General features: G+C 53.3%; 1 protein-coding gene across 10 annotated transcripts in view; it reads right to left on the bottom strand.

The window, feature by feature from the left end:
• ANKRD11 (ankyrin repeat domain containing 11) overlaps nucleotides 1–15,398 on the bottom strand; it is a 190,401-nt gene that overhangs the window by 18,130 nt on the left and 156,873 nt on the right. For 5 of the 10 annotated variants that reach the window (XM_072819607.1, XM_072819602.1, XM_072819604.1 and 2 more), the window contains 2 exons: nucleotides 15,138–15,285; nucleotides 9,371–9,509 (listed from right to left, as the gene is read on the bottom strand). In XM_072819607.1, the coding sequence (XP_072675708.1) occupies nucleotides 9,371–9,509; nucleotides 15,138–15,224 (226 nt within the window). In that variant the 5' untranslated portion in view covers nucleotides 15,225–15,285. Of the gene's footprint in view, nucleotides 1–250; nucleotides 348–9,370; nucleotides 9,510–15,137; nucleotides 15,286–15,398 lie in introns of all 10 variants that reach the window. The other 5 variants (XM_072819608.1, XM_072819605.1, XM_072819606.1 and 2 more) reach the window with 2 other exon arrangements.

The following is a 15,398-nucleotide window of genomic DNA, read 5'->3' on the forward strand; positions in this document are numbered from 1 at the left end:
GCTCCGCCTCTGCCCCCACCGACCGTTCAGTCCGCTCAGGCGCCTCCCCATACTGACCACCGTGCGCCAGGCGGTGGGACAGCCTCTCACCGGTGTCCTGGCTCACACAGGACAGGTCTCCGTCTATTAAATACTGTGTCCACACTCTGATTCCTCCTTCCCCGTCCCGCCTCCAAACAGTGCAGATATAATTGGCAAACATAGTTTAGAAATACATAAATAGATCAAGGCCGACTCGTCAGTACTGTACCTTTCTTCTTGCTTCTAGGGACCTCCATTTCATGCCATGGCCCTTCGAGGAGCGAACCAGCCTTGCAGTACCACGACATGGACTGAGCTGGAGGCATCTAAAGGCATCAACACAGAGCACTAACCAGATACGATGGAACAGCTCAGCCGTTCCGTGTCAGCCTCCTCGGGACGCGCACATCCTCCACTTGTCTGACCCGTTACAAAACACCCTGCCAACCCTGAACACAAACACGTTGTGCTGTTTCTTCTAGAAGAGGCAGGTGTAAGGGAGAGAAAATACACCCCAAACTCCATGAGCCAGGAGCCAAAGCTCGCTTTTGTCCTTCACCCTCACCCTCCAACTGGGGATTAGGGGTCCACGGGAAGCCTGGAACCCTCCCCACACTGCCCCATGTGTGCGGGGGGGAGCGGGGAGGCTTGTTTGGGAACCGGGGTAGTTAGGGTGTGTTCTAGGTCACAGGGTGCAAGCTGTAGCTGGGGAAGGAGGGGCACCATGGGAAACTCAGGTCCCTGAAACTTCTCCAGGTGGGCTGAGGGGAGTATTGTCCTGCTTTCCACCCAGTGCAATGGGAGACCCCTCCAGGCCCTCGGCAGGTTCGCTGGCTGGGGCCTGCCTGAGGGAGGTGGGTGCTGTCTGTGAAAGACGACCAGACAGACTCCAGGACAACATGCCCAGCCCCACAGATACAACATCTTCCATTCTCTTAACAAGAGTTTTCTGGAGCTGTTTCCCAAGAAGGTATTTTGGTCTGCCTGTCATAAACTACGGCTATGACCTGCTGGAATGTAGGTTCCTGTGCTGCGAGTGGCAGCTCCCCATCAGCAACAATGAGTTTCTAACCAGCCCACCAAGCACAGGCCCAAGAAAAAAGTAAATTCCAGAACGCTCCTCACAGTGACCACAGAACCCCAGCTCATCCCCTCTGTCCTGTTCTACTCATGCTGGCAGAGGCAGGGATGAGCCTCTGTGCAGGGTGAACAGTATACCACAGCAGCCCTGCCCAGTGGCCCCCCAGGTCCCAAGAAGTTATGCTACACTTCCACAGGGACTTGGGGCCACAGAGCCCAAATCAGGGCATTTGGTTTACAAGTGCTCCCACAGCTGAGTGCTCCACTGATCTGTCCCTGGATGCGCCCTGCCTCTACCTGCCTTCTCTGTTTACCATTCTGCCACCAGCAGAAATGTTTATACACGTTCTGATGTATAAACAATGACAGGAAATAAGACCCACATCCCACAGGCTGGCCCTGCCAGCACAGTGCGTCCAGCACAGGGCTCTGGGTGCCAGAAGAGCAGGAGGAAGGCATGTGCACACGCCCATGCTCTGCAGTCTCCCAGGAGTTACCACTTAGTCTCAGACCACTGGAGCCCAAGGTGCTCCCACTAGGCGTTCAGGAGGCCTCTGCTGCCTCCCTCGGGTGTAGTGGAGACATACAGCCAGCAAGGGGAGGGAGACGGCAGAGCTCAAACAGGATTCCTGCAGTGCCGAGGATTCCTGGTCAGGGGACAGAGGACGAAGCCAGTGGCCCAGCCCTGCTCTCCACTGCAGTCGGCCCAGGGAGGGGCAAGGCAGGGCCTGCGCCAGGGTGCAAGCGATGGTACAGGCTGCAGACTCCTTATAAGTTGGGAAGCCAGGAGAGGCACTTCCCGGAGGTGACAGCTCCAAACCCGTGGCCTTTTGCCCAAAGGGTTTTCTGCAGTAACAGAGCTTGCCTCCCACACCAGAGGAAGACATGACAGCACCAGACCTGTGGCCTCAGACGACACCAAGACACATGTAGGCTGTGGGGGGACAAGGTATGCAAGGAGGCCTCTGCCCCACCAGGCCTCCTTCCCTGCCCCCTCACCTGAGGCCAGGAGCCCTGGATAACATGGGACAATGCTCAGGGACACTCCCTCCTGATGGGTCTCCTAGGGCTTAAACAGGACACCCTACGTGTCTGTTTTTTCCCTCTACGTGTCTTAATGCAGAGGAAGAAACCCAACTGTAATCACATCTTCTAAGACACCCATTGCTTGATGGGGAAATGTGGTTCTCCAGCAGCACCTGCAGCTACCAGTACCCAGAGGGCCTGAGTCCAGCCAGGCCATGTGGCCTTGGGCGAGGGAGCCCAGGGAAGCAGCACCCACAAGAAGCACTGACTTCTGGCCAGAGGAGCCAAGCCACGTGGGGTTGGTCCAGCCTGCCCCTCTTGCCAACCACTGTGCTGCCTTGACCGTGATGGGGTGAACGCATCAGGAGGGGGAGGACACAGAGCCTGCCTCTGCACCCCCACTGGCCAGATGAGGTGCCATGACCCAGAGCGGCCTCTCAGACAATTTGGTGGGGGGGTCCCCACTGAAATCTGCTAGTTTTTGTTTCTAATAGCCGACTGGAAGCCAAGTGGAACTTACACAACTTCCCAGAGCAGAAACTGGCAGGTACACTGGTGATGGAGAGAGGTCGAAGGACCCCAACAAGCCCACCTGTGGAATGTCCCCGTGGTCAGCTGCAGGCATAGGTGTGACGCATGGGCTCTGCACAGGCCAGGGAAGGCAGCCCAGAGAGTGCTTGGGAAACATAGGGCCCCAGTCCCAAAGGCTGTGCAGGGCTGCATCTTTCTGCTGGCTCCTTCCTTCCTGGACCCAGCCAGTGGGAGATGATGGTTTCCCTGAGCCTGGACAGTCCCCCTGCATCACTCTCAGGAACACACGCTGATGGGACACCACTTTATGTGTTTATGGCGTGAGCGCGCTGTGGCCTGTGACACTGGTGCCACACCGTGTCACCTCTTCTCAGTGCAGCCCCCTTCCCCAAGCTTGTGAAAGCAGGGGTCTCTGTCCTCCACAGCCCAACCCACGAAGCCCTCCTTCTCACCTGGGCCTTCTGGGACACAGCATAGAGGGTACGGGGCTGGAGTGGTTCTGAGGGACCTTGGCTTCCAGACTCCACGTCCTGCCGCTGCACTTCCCTCCCCAGCAGAACCTGGATGTCCCACTGCAGGAAAGGCTGCCAAACCCCAGTAGATTCTGGCAGCAAGGAAGCAAGGTGTGCCTGCAAGGCAGTTTTCCTCCCTGGAAGCAGGTGGGAGTGTTCCTGGCCCTCTGGCCTCGGTGGCCACCTCAGCACTGCTCCACCATCTTGTCACCACACACTGCTGTGTATACCCACCTGTGTTCTGCCCATAACACATTGTACCCCTACACTGGAGGACCCGTTGCACAAAGGCTGAGGGCTCTGCCTTCCCGGTGCCGCCCAGCCGTCTTCTCTCAACACCTGGAACCTCTTTGCTGCCTCCTGTCTCTTCCTTTTTCTCTACCGCAGTCCAGGCAATCTCCTTGGCTATAACCACCAACCTGCCAATTCATATGCCCTATGTAATGAGCTGTTTAATCTGTCCACTGAAGTTTTTTAATTGCTAATTTTCATTTCCATGTATCCCATTTCATATTTGAAAAAAGTCTACATGGATGCAGTCTCTGGCTGCATCTTGTTCCTTGGCTGTGCTTTCATTTTCTCCTTTAGTACATCTACTGATTTGTGCTTTGTATCCAGACATCCCCACATGAGGTCTCCAGGGCTGGGTCCCGCCTCAGGATGGGACTCCTCCTCATGCTCTGTGGTTCTGACCCGGCACTCGTATTTGTCTGAACCCTGGGGCCCAGAAGTTGCATGGAAGCTCATCTCTCCAGAGAGGATTGGCTTTTCCTCTGATCTGAGACTAGAGAGAGGGAGAGGCATTCCCAGCAACACAGGGTGTGGCTCAAGTCCAGGTCACAGGGAAGCTGGGGTTAGTCTCTGGGGCCACCTCTCAAAGCCCTCTGCCCCGTCAGGATGCCCCCAAGAGAAGACAGAGATGGGGGTCTTCTTCCTGCCTGAAGTGTCCCAGGTGTGGCTCTCACGCGCATGTCCATTGCGGCCCTGACACCCTGAGGCCAGCAGCCTGACTCCTGCACTGTTCCTGGCTCCTGAGGACTTCGAGCGCTCCACAAGGCATTATGTTCACCACTCACCATCTCTGACTTCTGGAGTGTTCTAGCTGAGGGCTTTGTCAGGAGACACAGTCTTCTACGTCGCCTTAAAGGGAAATCTGAAACCTTTACGTTCCACCGTAAAATCCTATGATGTCAACACCGCTTTGATTCCACTCCACAGGAGAGCATCTGGTAGTGCTGCTCTGGAATCACAGCACTCACTAAGATGCCAGGCAGAGTGCAGGGACATCTGATGGTGGGCAGGGTGCTAGGGAACCAGGGACACACCATCATCAGGAACACGCCTTCTACACCAGACGCATGGCCCGCGCCCGGTGGTAGGAGTTATGAAAGAACCACTCTGGGTGGGATGGTCCCCAAGCTGGAGGTGATGCAGGAGCTGCAATGGGGCTGGTCTCTGTCACAAGCCCCCTGCTCAGGTTTTCTAAGTGCGGCAAGACCAGGACCCGAGGGCCCACCCAACCCAGCTCTGACGTTCGGGCTGCACTTGTGACTGGCTTTTCCTTTTGTTTTCCTCATGTGTGTCCACTTCTTTCTTTCCTCTTTCTGAAAATGACCACCACTGATCACAGACAGAGAGGGTCTCCAGCAACCCCCTCCTTCTCTGGTCCAAGAAGGGAGGGGCTGGGGTCCCTCTCTGCCACCTGCCTTCTTCTCCCAGGTCACAGCTGTGGCCTCTACAGCTGTGTTTCTTCTTCTCTAGACAAGAGTAACCATAGTCCTCTTTCCACAGGGGCTCAGGAATTCAGTGAGGGCTGCAATGGCCATGATGAGGAAGCCAGGGTATTAGGAAGTGCTGTTGGCATAAACGGCCCACATGATACAACCTCCCAACCACTGACCCTCCTTTCATGGCACCAAAGCACAGTGAGAACTTTTTTAAATAAAATGAAGTAAATCATACTCCAAACCCACACCAGCTTGTGAACCATGCCATCAATCATGCTAACCCTCCAGGCCTGTCTGCAAAAGCCTCTAACCACCTCTTAGCCCCTGCCCCAGGCCCTGGGAGCACTACCAGGTGGAATGGCCACGTCGTGACCCAGGCTCCTCTCAAGAGGACTCCCGAAGCTGCAGCCAGCTTCCCTGGATGAGGCCCCACGTGCCCTTCTCTGTGCAGATTTTGTTCTGCACATTGTTGGGTCACCAGCCATGGTCCAGAAGTCCTCCCTGCGAGTCACAGACCCAAGATGCTTGTGAGGGCCTGGCTCACCTACACTGTGTATGGACAGCAGGGCCCCTGAGGGAGGCCATGATCCTGTAAACAGGGGACACTGGGGATTCTCAGCAGAAAGACCTTCCTTGGCTAGTCCACCCGCTCTCCGTACAAAAAGGAAAAAACTACTCAAGTTTAGGGAAGAAAAATGATGGAGAAGTGGTGTCACTGTGGGTGGCACGTGCCCTCTCCAGCCAGAGACCCCCCACAGCAGCAGCAGCACTGCCCTGCTCACTACCATCACCTGGCGAGTAAGCAAGTGAGCAGAGAAGCCCTTCATTGTCATGCACATGTCACCTGCGGCATGCAGCAGCACATGGGGTTCAGAGTTCCTTGGAGTCCTGCAGATAGTGGCGGCGGAGCCAGAGTTCTTCCTCAAACGGGGACAGCCCCCCGAGGGTAAGTCCTATCCCTTCCCATCTTATAGAAAAGGGATGACCACCATTTCAGTAAATACATGAGTGCCTCCACACCCGTAAAATGGAGTGAACAAGTTGTCTACATGTCAGCATTCCTGAATAAACACAAGACACAAGTCTTAATCATAAGATAAAAGCAAAATAAGAAAACCTGAATTTTTCACTACTCCAAAAAAACTTTCAGGTAGAACAGGCAGTTGCCAGCTCATGATGCTTCTGACAGGGCAGCCCTCTGTGAGGGGATCTGGCCTCTGGGGACAGGCAGGGCCCACCCCAGGGGCACACAGCCTACATTCAGACTAAGGGACAGAACACTGTAACAGAGCAGGAGGTTTATGAAGGAGCCTGCAAAGGGTAAGTAAGCATATAAGCCAACCTAAACATTTCCTGACAGGTTTTTCTTTAAGTTGAGAGGAAATTTAAACATACAAAAAGTAGATTTGTATAATTTAAGTGCAGACATCATATAATTTCATTGTAAGTTTGGTAGGTGATAAAGCATTGTACTTGGAGACTAGCATCACGCTGGGGGCCAGGCAGCAGGGCCTCATGTGGCCTGCCTGGAAGAGGCCACCTCAAGAAGCGTGCCTCTTCTTCAGCGGAGGGGCTGCCTCCCTCAGCAGCAACAGGAGGAGCTGTTGCTGGGCTGGTTTGACCTAGCCCTGCTTTGGGTCTGGGCTGGCAGGGTTACAACGCAGTGAGCACACGCCGCCGGCTCCTCTGGTGCCCACCTGGGACATATATGGCTCTGGGGCATGCTCTGGCCATAGCTTCTGGAAGGATAGATACAGTGACATACCACATGTGGTGGCTGGCCTTCGATAGGCTCGGATGCAGACAAGCTGTACTGCTCCTGGCAGGCAGCCTCCAGGCCTGACAAAGCACTGTAGACAGAGGTCGCCTCCTGGGAGGTGAGGAGGCAGGACAGCGCTGGCAGTTCGGTGGTCCTTGGGCAGAGGATCATTAGCCTCTTCCCACTTGAGAGACACAACTAAGCAAACTCACTATTTGCCTCTCAAAACCCTGAGTTCTGGAGCCTTCTACCAAGTTCCCCTCGGGGTGAGCACAGGCCTGCATCTTCCCAGCAGAGGGCGCCGGAGGGACGCAGCAGGAGCAGGCACTGGGCGGGGTGGGGATGCATCAGACCTTCAGGACCTGCTTGGCCCCTCCCAGTCTGCCACTCCTGAGGACACTTCCTCCTGACCCTGTGGGAGGCACAGTCCAGCAGCTGGGAGGCACCTGGCCAGAGGTGTACGTCTTTCAGAGTCAGGCCAGGCTCATCAGAGCTACAGTTTGACCAGCCAGGGGCCCCAGAAGCCCACCTCCTGATGCTGCGCATGACCCACAGATTCATATTTGGAAGGCTCCTGATATAAGTCATGCACAGCACACCCATGTAAGAATCTTCTTAGTGGAAAATCTAGCTTTGTTATGTTAACAAAGCGGATGTACAAGATATAAAATCGTCCCCCAGAATAATGAGCGCAAGTATTATATCTCATATGTATTCAGATGTTTGTAACACAGTCCTTGCCTGTAAAATACTGTTTTTTAAATGTTCACTATTTTTCTACTTCATGGTGAATCCCTCCCTGCCCTCACCCAGACCTACAAGTTGCAGAGAATAAATGTCAACACTTCCTGCCTGCCCCAAGACTGTCCTAGACACCTGAGAAGCCACGTGGATTCAGGTGAACCCACATGTCAGCCTCTTGCTGAAATGCTAACCATCAGTAGACAGATCCATATGGCCTGCTGGAAACACATGAACCCGAGAAGTCAACATCACAATAAAATGGGCACTGCAAAGAAATCCTACCAACCAGAGCAGAATGGGCAGCCTACTCAGGCATGCTCAGCTCAGGCAACATACTCCCCCAGGAAGCAGAAGCTCTAACACTGTCTCCTTAACTCACAGCAAGGCTGCTGGGGAATTTATAGGAATGTCCCAGAGGCTGGACATCCATCTCCAACTCTGACCATGCAGAGAGCTAACAACCAAATAGAGATATCAGGCCCTCCACACCCAAAACTGGAATAGGCACCAGCGACAGGAGGGAGGATTTCCAGGCCTGGTCTGATTTCCTCCAGACCTAAAGCCTAAGTAACAGCATCTCTGCAAGCTCTTGCATTCTGGCAGGAGCCCAGCGTCCAGAGGTATCCACAGGCACCTCTGCTCTTTTGTGGAGCATCAGCCCCTCTACCTGCCCACCCACCCAGTCCTATCCCCACTGTGCCAGCCCAGCCCAGACACAGGTGCCGTGGGCTCTACCACACCTCCGTGAAGGATTGCTGTGGGCCCATGATACCTTCCTCATATCCTAGTCGGAAAAACAAAATCTACTTCTCTGGCTTTCAACTAATCACATGTATGCTCACGGAGCACCTGCACAGGGTATTGGGGGAGGGCCCCATGGCCCTGTGAGTAACAGCCAAGGCACACACACATTTTCATGCTGCTCCCTCTGCCATTTCTCCCAATTTTCTCACGTTTATTCTGTTTTAGTACCCAGCACTTTCCCACTGACACAAACCCGAAGATGCAGGAAGCCCCACCCACACCCCCATCCTGGCAGGGCCTCAGCTCCTTCTCCTAATGGCTGCATTTGTGTTTTTATGGGTTCACCCCAGGTTCCATGGCTCTCTGGGTATTGTGCCCATATTCACCCCTGCCTGTGACTGGCATACATGTCTGCTGCTCAGATGACCAGCAGGCCGGGAAGGCCCCTGAGCACCAGGGTTAAGCAAAAGAGAGAGTCTGGGCTGGTATGAGAAAGGCTGGGCTCTTGCCTAGACCCAGGGTGGGCCCCAGGATGTCTGCTCAAGATGGCATCAACTTCAAAGTGGACGTGCCAAGTATGAATCCCCCATGCACACACATACACAGAGAAACACATGCACGCTCATGTGCAGACACGTGCGCGTGCGCACACACACACATGCACATACACCCCTGCTCTGCAACCCCAGGCTCCCCCACACACCCACAGGAAACTGCACTGGCTCTGGCCCACTCTCAGTGGTCCTTTTGGCTTTTATTTCAAACAACTGGGTTTAATTTATGTGCTGTTGTAGCCCTAAGGGAAAACACGTTTACCCAAGACTTTCAGGGGACTGCATAGAGCACGGTGGGGAGCAGGAGGCTGGAGCCTCCGGGGAGAGGAGCTCATACTCATGCCTACACAGCTGGGCACACAATGGGAACCTCCCTGGGTGTGCTGGGGGCTGGGGGTATGTTCCTGCTTGGCACTCTTGTGGAGAATTCTCTGTGAACCTTTCCTATCAGCACCAAGTCACCCTCAACATCAAGAACAGAGCAGATGCTCTTAGACCTCACTCTAGATGACCCCACCCAGGCCTCCAACAGGACTCCTCAAAGAGTCCTGGTGCAAAGCCAAAAGATGAAGAGAGGCTGGGGCTGTCAAGGACACTTTCTGTAGAAGAGAAAAGCGTGGCAGGTGAGATGGCCTTGGGTGGTCAGCAGGGAGTGAGGGGCGGCACCTATACCTGTGTCCGAGTCCTTCTGCTCTCCATTGGCCCCCACAGTGAAGGGCAGCTTCCGTTTGGTTGCTCGCTCCCTCACCTCCTTTCCTCCATCACTGCGGTCCAGCTTTGGGGTCTTGGTCAGAGAAACTTTATCTTTATCCTAGAAAAGAAAGTGACGCTTTCAGACATCATTCCCAAATTAAGTTCTCGGAATCCTCACATTTACTGCGATTTCATTTCAGGTACCAGGAAAAGCAAATCTTTTACTTGGGCAATGAGCAGCACCTCCCACTCGCCAGGCTCACACGAGCATGCACGGCTTCCTCCACTGTATTCTGGCCCCACACCCACCCCTTCTTGTCCTGAATCCCAAGTATTCCCATGAGTGTGAAGAGAGGAGAGATACAAGTTGTCTCCAACACAGCTTTCCCACAGAGGGATTAAATAATGAGAAAAATAAGAGCTGGCCTTAAAAAGGCCACGTTGCCAAGTGGAGAGTCCTATGCATGATTCAGGGAAGGAGCCCGCAAATGCTCCCACTTGCCTGGACCTCCCTCTTCCCCAGCTGACATCACCACCAGCCAGTGACACGGTGGGATTGTTGTGGGAACAGATCAACCCCCGATGCAGGAGAGTGGGTGGTGCACATCACCATCACCCCCTTCCTGTGTCTCAGGGCTGGTCCCTCCTGTAGGATAAGGATCAAGAAGCCCATATCCCAGGCCCATCCTGACCAGCAGGCCAGCCCTGTGCCTGTCTGGGTACCAGCAACTGTACAATGCTAAATAGCATCTACTCCTTCTGCAATGCTGTCTGCACAAGGGAAGAGGGCCCATGTGGAAATGTAAGTGCACAGATCCCTGAAGGGCAGGAATGGGGCAGCCCCATTCCAAAATGATGAAGGACCCAGCACTGAGCAGAAGCAGAAGCCCCTGCCTTGCTGCCTGCAGTAGCTAAACACCCTAGACCCCTAAAAGCTCCTGGCTGATGACACTGTCCTGGATGGGGGCTGCTCACAGAGATTTCCAAATTCTAACTAACACCCTGGCTCTGTTTGCTCACAGTAGTGCCTCAGCATCCCCACCCTGTCCACAGTATAGCAAGAGGCTCTAGGGAGCATGTAGAGAGCCCCACACAGGCAGAACATGCACAGCCTGCCACACTGGTCTGCACACTGGGGTATGATCTGCATACTGGGGTATGACATGGTAGAAAGGATTGCTCTACCAATACACGGCTCCCTTCTCTGCCAGGGTGCTTGCTGACTAATTTTCCCCAGGGAAGCTGTCAACAAACACCGTACAGTCACAGCCACACCCCCATGCCCCCCTCCCAGCAGCAGGGGTCCTTGAGGTGCTCCTGAGAGGAGCCACCTGCCAGCACAGAACATGGCCACAGTCCCCAACACCTGTGGTCCCGACAATCTTCCACCTTGAACAGCCAGCCATGCCACGGCAGTTAATGACAGACACCCCTCAATAGACCAGGGGGATTTCTGCCAGAACACATGGCCAGCTTTAAGGGTGTCTGGAATGCAAAGAGGGGCCCTGGGTAGGGCCTAAGCCATGAGACACTGCGGGAAGAGGGGGCTGCACAGATGCTAGGTGCACCACACCTCCAGAGACGTCCACCAGGACGCCTGTCATTACCTGCATGCTGCCCATCAGGAAAATCCCCAAAATGTAATAAACACCTATCCACCAAGAACACTCCTGACCCATTGGTGAATCTGACCCACAGGTTTATATAAAAGAGATAATATAGATAAGAGCAATAACAAAGTATTCAGGAATGCAAGACATTAAAAAAACCAATGTAACACACCACCTAAAGAAAATAAAAGAAAGAAAATCTTACAATCACCCAATATTTGCAAATAAGCCTGTGAGAGAGTTCAATACTGGTCCTGACAAGAGCTCTCAGCACACGGGAATGGGGACAGTCCTCCACCTGACCAAGAGCCCCCAGTGCTGATGCTGACAAGGGGTGCTTCCCCAAAGAGTGGGAGGCAGGAAGGCCTAATTGTCACAGCTACTAAAGAACGAAACAATTGTTTTTAAGAGAGCAAAGATGTGAATATACATTTTGGAAAAGGAAATAAGCATGTAACCAATTCACATTTGGGAAGATGCTCCGTATAAAGATAAAGTGAATTAAAGCCAAGAGGAGATACCAATGCTTCCACCAGAATGGCTAAAACCAGAGACACAGGGTATCAAATGTTGACAAGAATGTGGCAGAGTAGGCACAACTCGAGTTACTGCTGTCAGCAGCTTCTAACATTAATGCAACATGCCCCTGTGCTCACAACTGGCACTACTGTTCCCCAAAATAAAAAAGAAACCTCACAACTGCTCACCAAAGACAAACACACACAGAAGGTTCCAGAGTGTCAGAAAGGCACCAGCACACACAAGCTCACAGAATGTCTCCAAGGGGCAGACAGGACCCGTGTGCTCAGCTGCCAATGGAGACACAGGCAGGCTCCTCTGGAATCAGATCTGCCTCCATTCCTCCCCCACTTGTCTCCTGAGCAATAACAAAGCCTTAATGTGAAGATGTTATGAGTATATCCATGAATATTAAGCCATTCAGATTAATAAGTGAACGAGACGTTGCTGGATACAGAAAAGTAGCTGATTTCTATCAACTCGAAACAATTAGGAAATGATGTTAAATATCACTTCAGTTAGTATCAAAAATCATCAAATACACAGGAATAAACCTAACAAATGACAATAATTTAAGCCATCAACACAATTACAAAGCATTACTGAGAAAACAAAGGCTTAGAAAAATGGGAGACATGCTCCTGTTCACGGGACAGAAAGGGCACAACTGTTAGCAGGACGACTCGCTGCAAACTGCACTTTCCGTTCAAAGTGATCCCATCAAAATACCAGCAGGCCTTCTGTGGAAACCAACCAGCTTCCTCCAAAAGGTCTGAGTAATGCCAAGGGTCAAAATCAGAAAGAGAATGCTAAAGAACCACAGACACCCAGACTACAAAATGAGAGCAGTCCTGCCCGGTGGTCTGGGGCTGAGGCCCAAAGTTTCCGAGCAGAGGCTGCAGCCCTATGTGCCTGGGGTCAGGCGATGCTGTGACACAGCAGAGGAGGGGCCCTGCTCCATCAGCAACGGTGACCTTGTGAACATTCCCAGGGAAGGAAATACATACTGACCCCTGCCTTCCATGGCAATTATCAATCCCAGATGAATGCCAGACGGCAAAGATAGGCGCATGTCCTCATGACCAGCACACAACAGAAAAACAGGCAAAACCACAAGGTGCCACTATACCCAAGGGACAAAAGGTCAGCCACACCACCTGTGTGACAAGGACAGCCTCAACTCTCTCAGCACCTAGGATCCAGAACTGGGGCAATCACCATGACAAGCCATTACACCATATCTGCCAATGTGCACACATTTGTGCCATCACTCTGTTACACCCCCAAATGGAGCAGCCTGGATATTCGTCAGCAGTACAATGCATACAGAAGGGGCTGCTGCTCACAGGAAATGTCCTGTGAATGGGACGTAACACTGAACAGCTAGTCCCCTCTTATAAGTCCCAACAGGGGCGGTCCCTCCATGGTGATGGATGTTGGGAGGGAGGCGGTAAGGAGGCCTCCCCAAGGCAGGTAATGCCGTGTGTTCTTATCTGGAGGGAGATTTATCCCAGGTTTTATTTTTTTATTTTTATTTTTTTTAATTTTTATTTATTTATGATAGTCACACAGAGAGAGAGAGAGGCAGAGACACAGGCAGAGGGAGAAGCAGGCTCCATGCACCGGGAGCCCGATGTGGGATTCGATCCCGGGTCTCCAGGATCGCGCCCTGGGCCAAAGGCAGGCGCTAAACCGCTGCGCCACCCAGGGATCCCTATCCCAGGTTTTAAACGTGAACTGTAAGACGTGACATATCTTACTAGAAAGCTGACAGGTCTTGAGTCCAGCTCCTCATCTCATGAGCTGTGCTGGGAAAGTGAACACTGGTGACGTAACCAGAGTGGTCCAGAGTGAGCCCTGGGGCTCCGATGAGGTACTCATGGCAGACAGGATGCAGAACCTTACTGAGCAGCTCCACCAGGGCAGGGAGCTCACTCGAGGCTGCCACTGATCCCTCACTAGCACAACAGGGATTGCCACAGAAGCCAAGAGAGAGTCTGTCTTAGGTGGTACTGGGCAAAGTATAAAGTTATCTTACTTGAAAAACAAAACAAAACAAAACAAAGCCAGATCCATACATCACCTGTGGCAAACGTGTGTGCTGCTCATGCTGCCCACACCGGAGCCGGTTCCATCCAGTGACTGCTCTCATCAAGGAAAAGAAAGCAGCTGGAACCAGCCCAGACCAAGCCCTGTGTCCAAAGGAGGCCAGGAGTGCATGAGACCCACATAACTGTCCCCATCCCCACTGCCCCTGGCAGGTGCTGAGCTCTTGGGGGCCTTTTCTGATATCTGCCTTAGTGGGGCAGGCCACATGGACAGAGAACACCTGAGCTGGTAGGCACAGCAGTCTGAAGCTCTAGCTGCCCACCTGCACCGGGGAGCCAGTGGAGAGGCAGAGAAGGCAACCCCAACAGGGATGCATGTGGCCTCTCCCTTGTCCTGTGATCGTGTAATCCCGTCCCAGGAAAATCCAGAGACCTGGGAACTATGATTACCAACGACAGTCTGGCCATTTAGTGTGAGTGTCCCAGAGTGGGAGTTACCTGCTCCCCCAGGGCACATTTGACCCCACTGGCTCCAGCTCCTCCTGGGCACACCAGCACACGTCCATCCCAAGTTGTAACGAGACCCTCCACAGGCCTCCTGGACAAGCACACCTCTCCCAAGTCCAGACCAAGCTCAAGCCTCAGCCTCCCCACAGTTCCATGCTGTGGCTCTGTCCCATTCCTGTACATGGCATGGGGTCCTGGGGGACGGTGTGTGGGAGACAATGTGTGGCCACAGATGCCCATATACCAGAGCCTCTGAGGCCTGGTCATTCTGATGAGCACTGAAGCATGCCTATGTTCACAATCTGCTCCATGTTTCACCTAAACCAAAGGAACCACACGGCTCTGCTTGCTTACCTCCTCGTGTGGAAAACAGGCTAACCTCATGCCCCATCCAACCAGGGTGTCGGCAGAGCCAGCAGGCTCAGTACAGAGAACTTCCATGCACACCCAAGTGTTGAGACAGAAGACCGGCCCCGGGGTCACAAATCATACAGGTCACAGCATGGATGGCCTGCCACATGGGCATCCAGGGGGGACAGGGACACATCAAGGCTGTGGACCAGCCGGCACAGGCACCTCAGCTCGCCTGCACCAGCACGTGTTGCTCTTGCTCTTACCACAGACACGGTCGGGGCACAAAGAGAAGAGGCAAAGCCCGGACCTGCTCCCTGCTCCCATCTGATTAAAGTCCACATCCACCAGTGCCCCTAGGCTTCTGGGCGGGGCATGCACCCCGGAGCCCAGAGGCAATAGCACAGGGCCTTTTCCAAATTACATGGACAATGGGCTACATTGGGCTACCCACCTCAGCCATGTTTCTGGTTAGGGCAAGGCAAACATGGTTAAATGTCAGATCTGCTCACTGAAACCAACAGACATCTGTGGCCAGAAATGTGGGCCCTAATTGTGGTTCCTGAAAAATGAACACATCCTTAAGATACAGCAGGTCCTCTCTGGCCCTCTCTGTCACTGTAGCCACAGAGGGACATCTACAAAGACAGGGGCAGCCAGCCAGAGCTCAGTGATGGTGAGGCAGCAAGGGGAGGGCAGCTCGGATGTTACCTTTTTCCCCGTCTGTTTCTCCACCATGTCGTTGCTGAGGGAAAAGTCTTCGTGCTGTGGTGTTCTAGAACACCCACCCTTGGGCATCGTTCTTCTCCCCTCACCTGATCTTCATCTATACTGCCATCGCTTCGTCATCGACAGTCTGCTTCAAAAGAGAGGACACACAGCGTTAATCAGGACCAATGCACATGAAGCCCAGGCAATCTCAAATTCATGCCCCAGAATGGACTGAATGTCACCCACTGCTCTGACAGGGAC

The sequence above is a fragment of the Canis lupus genome, chromosome 3 (assembly GCF_048164855.1).
Source record: "Canis lupus baileyi chromosome 3, mCanLup2.hap1, whole genome shotgun sequence".
NCBI classification, from domain to species: domain Eukaryota; kingdom Metazoa; phylum Chordata; class Mammalia; order Carnivora; family Canidae; genus Canis; species Canis lupus.